Source organism: Egretta garzetta, unplaced genomic scaffold, assembly GCF_000687185.1.
Source record: "Egretta garzetta isolate BGI_Z169 unplaced genomic scaffold, ASM68718v1 scaffold138, whole genome shotgun sequence".
NCBI classification, from domain to species: domain Eukaryota; kingdom Metazoa; phylum Chordata; class Aves; order Pelecaniformes; family Ardeidae; genus Egretta; species Egretta garzetta.
Window position 1 is genome coordinate 76,044 of NW_009260598.1, and position 9,265 is coordinate 85,308.

General features: G+C 39.0%; 1 protein-coding gene across 1 annotated transcript in view; it reads right to left on the reverse strand.

Annotated features, from left to right (window-relative positions):
• The window catches only part of LOC104131555 (ribosome production factor 2 homolog), a 23,901-nt gene extending 14,808 nt beyond the window's left edge, over positions 1-9,093 (reverse strand). The window contains 6 exon segments of the mRNA XM_009644734.2: positions 2,731-2,873; positions 4,566-4,675; positions 4,810-4,854; positions 5,421-5,484; positions 8,255-8,335; positions 9,033-9,093. Coding sequence (XP_009643029.2) covers positions 2,731-2,873; positions 4,566-4,675; positions 4,810-4,854; positions 5,421-5,484; positions 8,255-8,323 — 431 coding nt within the window. The 5' untranslated portion in view covers positions 8,324-8,335; positions 9,033-9,093.
• Between the last annotated feature and the right edge of the window lie 172 nt (positions 9,094-9,265).

Genomic DNA, 9,265 nt, shown 5'->3' on the forward strand with positions numbered 1-9,265 from the left:
GCGCTGCGGCGGTGCGCGCTTCTCCGGCGTTTAAAATAATTCTTCCCGTTTAGGGACAGGCCGTAGGCGTTGCGCGCTCCCCCGCCTTTCGTATTTGAGTTACGTGCTGCTTTCCCGTAATTAAGCGGCGAGTCCCCGCTCAGTGCTGGGTGCGGATTAATTAACGACACAGCTACGCAACTGCACGTAACGCAGCTGGGGCTGATACCGATTTCGGACCTTTTTGCTTACTCTCCCCCCATCCCCAGTGCGTTGGGAACCACGTTGAAGTGGTACAGCTAAACCATGCCATTTTAAGCCCAGTTTCCCCCCAAATTCACTTACTTGGAAAGACCAACGCGACTATTACGGATGGAGAACGTGCCCTTGCACTTAATAGAAACCAAACGCCGATGATTTATTTCTGCCTCAAATCCCCGATGTGGTAGCATCACTTATAAAACTGGTATGTACTCTTAATCTAAAAAGCTTCTGGTTATTCTAAAGCCTGCAGGCCTTCGGTCAGTTGGTCAGAGTTGTTCAGATTTGTTCAGGTTGTTGCATCGGGTCCTCAAGGCAGCGTTTAGAATAGAACAGGACCAACGGCCTGGTCACAAACTTCGGTCCAGCTTTTGGTTACTTATATCCCCTCCCAGTTTCCGTCCTGGAAATTGGTTCAGCTAGCCCGTGTCTTCACAGGACGAGAAAAACATTTCCGTTCTCTCCCCTCTGAGAGACTTACACAGCGCAGGGTACGTAAAACAGTATGAAATGCCACAAGTTGGTTTAATAGATCTTGGCTATTTGACATACTGCATTGGATTTTAACTAGACAAAAGAGCTTTTCTACAACCCCGCTGAAAGGAGACCGGTTGTTTGGCTGTGACTTGAAAACTGGAGGTACAAGAAAGTTAAATACACATCAAAATCCAAAGACCTAAAGCAGAAAAAAAAAAAAAAAGGATCATCCCCTGACTGCCTACGTCTAATTTGGAATATACCCATCTCCCGGCCCTCCTGTAAACTCAACACCTCATCTGCTGTTGTAAGCCCACTTGTCTCTGAACCTTTTCCAAAGTTTTTTTAAAAATCTTTTAAGTGCCAACACTGAAAACGAACGCTTATTTGATCCAGTGGCCTGAGCGTCACATTCACCGCTAGCTGTCACAAGGTGCAAAGAAAAAGTGCTTAATACCAGGCATGGCAAGGAACTGCTGGGACAGTCTACTGCCTAGGCACGGGGACATGAACGACGGGTAATAACCAGGCAAGGATGATGACGGCAGTGATCTTACATCCAGCAATCATACTTAACCAATACCCATTTTACTCCACGCCCCTGCTCACCCACCAGTTTTGAACTGTACTTGAAATAACCAACTTGTTGGGCTTTTCTGGGTGAAATCAGTAAAGCTGAAGAATTTGCTATCAGCAGCAGCGGACGCACAGCTCCTGCTTTCTGGGAGGAAGGTGGGAAAAGATGGGTAAAGAGCGAGTATGGTTGCAAAAGTCAGGGCTAATAATCACAGAAAGAAAAAAGATTGAGCATTATAAATAATGTTTAAAATCTAAAAAACATTATTATGAAGTTAACTCATGGTTTATGATATACATAAAATGTTAAAGAAAAATAATACTGATTCCCAGATAAATTAGAACAAAGAAACAGCTTCAGTATACTACCGAAAGGAAAGGCTGAAAAAGGTCAGCAACCAATTCTGCTAAAATACTCCTTGCACACAGTAAGGCATAAAAACCTTCAGAAAAATGACAGAAGACCAGAGCCAAGAAGTTACTGGAGGGAACCCTCCCCCGACCCCCCCCCCCCAAAAAATACTTCCTTTTGTGTAACATACGTTATATTATATACAAAATGGGGGAAAGGAAGAATGACAGATGCCTCATTAAGACCTAGATTTCAGTTGCTGACTAGTCCACGGAGATTTTCAAGGCTTGACTGGACAAAGTGCTCAGCAAATTGGCCCAGATTCAGTTTTGACCCTATTTTAAGTAGGAAGTGGATAGGAGACCTCCTGAAGTCCCTTCCCACATGAAAGATTTCTAAGATCCCTCAAGATGAGAAAGGACACTAGAGAAAATCCAAAACTAAGCAATTTGATGAGTAATCAAACAAGTAATAAAAGCCACACCTACTTGAATTTTCAGTAACTGCAACGCAAGAAAAGACATGGTAGGGGGCTGAATATGACATATGAGGTGAAGCTATACTTGAAAAATTCAGGACTTTATTTTAAACAATGATTTTTTTTTCTTTCTCCTTTTTTCTTTTTACAAAATGTTTCAGACTCTGCAATACATCACCATTTCTCTAAGGTAGGGTTTTTTTAATTATGTAACCATTTCCTCCTCTTCAGTTTTGAGGCAGATACATGCATTTCCAAACACCATTTTTAAAAAACACATAAGCCGTCCCCACTATAATCCAAACATAAAAGGAATGCACAAGAACACAATGTCCATCTTTCCTCTATTAATTGCTCAGACAAACTGGAAATCATGTCATGGCCTATGAAAATTGGCATTTAAAAGTTGGCCCATTAACTCCATGAAGAAATTCTAAAAAGATCAGAGCTGGTATCAGGGAGGGGCATCGTCTAAGGCAATGCTTCCAGAAGGAGAATCCTCTGCCCCAGAAGCAGGGCTGTCAGGCAGAGCAACAGAGGCATCTATTTCCAAGCTGTGCTGCTTCTCCAGATCACAGTTTATGTCCGAATTTCCTCCACCACTCACCTCTCCCTCTGACTCTTCAGTCAGTTTGTCTTGGGCCTGAGCTGACTCCTCAGAATCTTCTTTTTCACGCAGAAAGCTGCAAATCGTATTGGGCCTGCTGTAGGAAAAATCTCTGTCTTTGATCTGTAACCACTCCACTCCACCTAACGCAAAGAAAGAAAATTGCAATTAGTGACAAAAGGAGTTAACAGCAGGTTAGTTTAAGTTCACTGTTGTTAAGGCTGAGCCTGACCAACATTAAATAAAAGATGCCTTTCAAGAATTTGGACCAACACTGATTTTTGTGGTGAGTGTCACCATGGGTTAAACTATTATATTCCTTGAAAAATAAGGCTATGAATAACAGAAAGCCATTTAACAAAGAAAGACCAGCTTAAAATTAAGAGAACTTAACTGTTGATAAATTAACAACAACATGCATAGGCTAAAGCAACTTAACCAAGACATATAGATATAGGGTTTTATCCAAATACTGGAGGCCTTGTGCATGGTTCAGTGACATCACCTGCTAATAGGAAGTAGAGAACAAAATCTTGTTTTCCTTTTACTACCGCATGCGGCCTTTGCTTTTGCTTTTTTTATTAAACTGCCTTTATCTTGACTCATGAGTTTTCTCTCTTTTCCATCTCATTCTCTCCCTGACTGTCCTGCTGAATAGAGCGGCCGGGTGGCACCTGACATCCAGCCAAGGTCAAACCACCACAAACACATATCCAACAGACTCCAGATAGAACCAGGACTGGTCTCCCACTTAGATTTTTAGGCAGTACATATTGCCAAATCACAAGATATTGTAGTTACTTTGTATGCACAATGTTAAACATCCGTCAGGGCACAGAAACAAAGTGTTTTTCAGCAGGTATCATCATTATTGCTCCTCCAGAACAAAATAGCCCTTTGTATGAAGCAAGACATTCTCTAGCCTATTGTAGTTTAAAAGTAATAGCTTCTGTTTAATATTACCTACTTAATGATATGGAGAGAAGAAATGGTACATGGTGTTGACAAGAATGCTGATGTTTGATTAGATTCTAGATGACATTTCATGTTATACCTCCTATGACTGATGTCCAGCTGACTGCCCATATTTAATGTAAAACGGCTACAGATTCTTAAAATATGAAGCAGTAACACTGACTTGAGTGCAAAAAAGCAACTAAAACCAATAGGATACTGCTAATGAGTACTACTATATAAAGTAGGATACTCAATATCTGACTATGTAAAAGCACTGACTTCCATATGAAAAACCACCACTGAAATGAAGCAAACATACAAGCATTGAGTTCTGCCTACAGAATGAAAATCAATATGAACAGTCTGCTAGGTGTGTCTTTGCAAGTAAGTTCAATTCATTTACAGTTAACTCTAAATTCAGTAAGATAATTCAGTTGTACATACAACATGGAACTTCTTAATAAGGATATTACAGAGACTCAAAAGTCATTAGAAAAACTCATGCGAATAAAAACAAACAAACAAATCAATGAAGAACTACTAAACAGCACCTGTGATTTCAGTACTAGTCCCAAAACTTTTAGATGACAGAAAAACATACCAGAGAACATCAGCATATGTTTCCCCTGGTCCTACACTCTTCTGTAGCAATCTCCTACTAGCCACTTCTGGAGGCAGCACTAGTCAGAAGGAATTTTTTTTTTTTTTTTTTTAAAGTGTTTTGGTTTGTATTTTTGTATTTATACGCATTTGTTGCCTAAAGAAGAAAGTTCCTCTAACTTCCTTCATGCTCTTGAATCAAACACTTAATCAAGGCTGACACTCCTAAGCATAATCCGTCCATGTCCCTGTGCATAAGAGCAGAGGCACTAACCAATATTCTCTTCTCCTTCCTTCTTTTCTGTCAAAAGCGTCCGTGTCATGTTCAACTTCTTCATTGTGTGGCACTTGTACTTCAGCTGTACTTTTTGGTTGCCTTCTGCATCTACTATGAAGAGAGGAGAAAAAACAATACCCAAACCCCAATCATTATAGTGAATTCCACTAGCAACTGAAACAAGATAAATATTTTTAATCTCCCAGGCTACCACAACAAACACCACATCAAATCACAACAATTACCATGCTCTATGTTTTCTTCAAAAACCACACAGGTTCCCAAGGTATCTATGGAAGACAAAGTGAGAAAGTCTTAAGAGACTAATTTGTAACAGCTGTCGATACTACACCCACTGGCACAGCTCTGGGAACATCATGACTTCCAGCCCCTCACAAAGGCCCGGTGCTGGTAACCACACTGCCAACTCAGGAACAGACAAGGGTATCGCAGTCATTGCAAGCCACTACAAGGGAGGATTCCAGATCATTTTCTTCCAGGCCAATGTTGTCAACCGTAAGGCAAATGGCAGAACTACAGACTGCACAACATGTCAGTCCTGCTTATACAGGAGACAACGAGCACATCCTTTAAGGTATTTTATGTCCCATATTTTTCTCTGCAGAAATACCAGCTGATGCACCCTGGAGTCAGCTTCCAGGCATACTTTCCAGTAAGTAACATGGATGCATGGCTAATATAGCAGTGAACTCAAACTGGTATTATACAAACATCACCCAGCACTTCAGCACCTCACAGGACCATGTTCTTCATTCACAGTGCAATTAACTGATGTTAAGAAAGTTCTTTGGGTCACACGAAAAAGGAGAGATCGTACCCACATCATTTTTCCTACCTTCATATTCTCCTGCAAATACATATCTGTCCACTTGTAAAATGGGCCTCTCTGTCTCTATTCCCTACAAAAAGAGGGACAAAATTGCACAGATGTCAGTTCTCTATTAGCCCAGGCAAATTTCTTGCTGTAAGACCAAAGACAGATAGAGCAGAATCTATATTAATTATTTATCTTTTCAAGGAATGGATATAAAAAAAACCCCATAAGGTAATAATAGTAAAACAAGTATTCCGTAACATGGTAAATGCAAAATAAAAAGTTTCTTTTGATATTAGAGAAAAATAATGGATTCCAGACTGTAAAGCTTTCTCAAACTGTTGGCTTCATACGAAGAAAATTATATATTTAAAACAGGATTTATGGAAGTGGGTAAGAGTTCTGCAGAGGATATGATTTTATAGAAGCTAGGAGACTCTTGAAAGAATGGCAAAACATGCAATTAAATTAATATTAGTTTTCAAAAAATGTAATAAAAGTAGTTTTCGTCGTTACAATTGACCCTGAGGTCTTCTGCAATGTTAAACATCAGGGGCGGGGGGAGGAGTTTTCTTTCTGTTTTTGTAGGAGGCTCAGTTAAGCAGTGATAACAACTGCCACATGAGGTTTAGGCAATCTTACTGTAGAATCAGTGTACTGTTAAAAAAAAAAAAAGTAACGACAATTTTTCAGTCTATCATAATACACGTTACTTTAAGTATATTAAATACAAAGAATATACCAGATAATACTGTTCTAGCAATCACAACAAAACCAACAATACTGAACTAGTACAGAAAATGCTCTAGTATGTTAAAAAGGATCAAAGAAATTTAGCAGCCAATGGTCTATTTAGGTTACAGTAAATACATTTTAAGTGCTGTTATTTCCTCTAGGACCTCCATTTTAAATTAACAAATACAAATTTATGTACTTGCATGAAAAAATATGTTAACTTCTAAGCTCCAATTAATACGTGTTCTATAAAGTGGAATAACTTTCAAAAGTCTTTGGAAAATACCCAAGGTAAAGAAGTCTGGCATAAAGCATTACACCAGCACCAGAAGTGCAATTGCAGGGTCACAGAAGCGTCTGTGATTACTGTGTGTCTACATTGTGAAGGAGTTAGAAATTGTTGTTATTTAATTTTATTTTTTAAACAAGGAGTGGGAGAGAAACGCAGCAGTTCTATTCCAGCAGCTCATTCCCTTCCTCTACAGCAAAGCTTTTTCAAATACACAGGCCAGGATCTCATTATTCTTAATACAAGATATACCTATAAACTGTATTTTGATAAAAATTAATGCCTGAACAGAATAAAATAATTAAGGCAAAATGTCTTTTACATCATGAACATCAGTGTTATTCAGGATAAGAAGATAAGCACATACTAAAAGTTTTGAAGATGAGGGACTATGTGGTGAATTGCATAAAATACAGAGTATCACACAGGTTAATAGGAATGTATGCAATTTTCATCTCGCACTTTTAAAAAAACAACTACCTAAGATCAGCAAGATTTAAGCTCTGGGATTCTCTTTCTGCTGCATAAGTTGAGAACATCAACAGCATTACGCTAACACGTAGAAGACTTTTTTGGTTTCTTTGTTGTCAATAGTTGGCAACATCATTAAGGTTTTTAATATTCAAATTTTTATTTCTTTGGCTAATTTGCATTCCTTTTGGACTATGCAAAAATGGAGACTGTCTTCCCCTTATGCAACCAGCATCACAGAAAACTTGCTAAACAGAATAACAGAAAGCAGAATCTTTTATTGGAGTTTCAATAACAGTTGTCCATTATGAAAAATCTCAAGGAATGCTTCCTCTGTGGAGCAAGCAGAGGTAGATTTGGATGCGAGTAGGATACAGTATAGATACGTCAAAGTTTTTCAAGTAACATTACAAGAGAATCTCAAAGCACAAAACTTAAAAGAATCCCATTAACATTACCGAAGAATATGTAGCCATTCAGCCACCAGTAATGAATCATCTGTGTAATACATTTCAAGTAGCTTGGGTCAGATCCAGGAAGCAAATGTTTATAAAAGCATATCCATCCAGTGATGGATAAATTATGAATTTCAATTGTATTTCCACATTTGAGATTTTCACAATTGATTTTACCACCTCACATATATTCTGATCAGTGGCATACTCCGAGATGTTCTCTTCCATCTTTTCAGTCTGTAATAAAGGTCTAGTTTAATAAAGTATTCACAAATCGATAGTACTTGTACTATCTATACAGCACACATAGGTTTTCAAGGGCAAACGAAATTTGTCCCATACAGAGAGTGATGAAACAACTCAAAGGGAAAAGGGCAATTAAGCCAGATTCTAACAATAACCTCACAGTGAAGCAAACATGCAAAACTGTTGACCAAATGCTTACTATCCAGTTAACCTTTATGTTTTCAACACTTGAACTTGCCAGGCAGTATCTGCAAAAAACCCTGTTGTAAATACAGTGCAATTCAGAAAGATTTTTGCTTTATCCATCAGCTGTATTCAAATTATTTGAAGAAGTGTGCTTAACAGTATTTTTTTGAATGTGTGAAATACATCATTTAAAAAAAGGAACTTACAGCTTGATATCAGAAGGGATAATGGTCCTAGCTTACATATTTTGAAAATATTTCCTTACATTTACATACTACTATATTCAAAGACCATAGGCCATTTCTGAAATAGACAGACCTCATGCAGCCAAATACTCCCAAGACAGCACACATAATTCTTTATCAAAGATTTGACCTAAATGTTATTGACTTCAAGGAATTTAGAAACAGCCTGAGTCCCCTGCTCACATGTGTACTGACTTACCCCTTTCCTATTGTGCTGTAATCACTCACCAAAATCTTGCATTTGTTTTCACATTTTTCTAAGAAGTCTGAATCAATAATTCCTGATAGTTCCACCATGACCAGTTGCTCCTACAAGGTAAATTTATAATGTATGTGTGTAATTGATATATCTGAACACAGGGAAAAAAAAACACCACTACCGCCCCCCCCCAAAAAACCCCAAACCAACAACCAACCCCAAAAAAAAGAACAGCATACAAAGACCCAAACCTGCAGAACGGCCCCCAAATCTGATTTAATCTGTATTTTGACTAGAGAAAATGGCAGACAGATGCTGCAATACAGGAAAATGTGGTGATCCACTACTCCATCAGACACCTGTTTCCCACCTGAATTTACTTGACATTTTCTTCCTAGCTAGGAAGGAAGCTCTTGAAAAAAATAGGATCACTATGGGTAAATGATTTATGAATTATAACAGTATGACCAGTTAGATATTCCAAAGTACATTTTTCCAAAGCTTTAGTACCTACCTAAATAAGACACCATAACAAGAGTCTAAGTTAAGCAACATGTTGCTTGAAATGCTTTTAACTCTTTGTAACATATTACTTTGAAATAAACTCCTGTTTGCAATTCCCTACAATTTTGGGTGAGGAAAATGCAGAATCAAAACAAAAAAATAGCCACCCTGAAAAATCTTTTATTCAAGGAAAAGTTTTCAAGAATCACCAGCTACTAAGCATCTGTGAATACACATCATAATAGAATGGTTTGTATTTTCGGATGTTATGGGGGTAGGAAACAACTGAAACTGGAAGAGTACTTTCTGACAACGCCGTTTTCCAGAAAACCTTTACTAGAACAGCCAAAGCGATACAGCTTTCGGGACGTGACGGCTGCGGGGGCAGAGAAACCCGACAGGCCCAGGGAAACGCATTTGCTCTGTGCCCGACCCCACCGCCACCCGGGGACAGCTGCGGCGGCCCCCGCGCCCAGCTCCCCTCACGCCTCCGTCCTGCTCCACCGCCCCTCCTGCAAGCAGAGGCAGGACGGCGG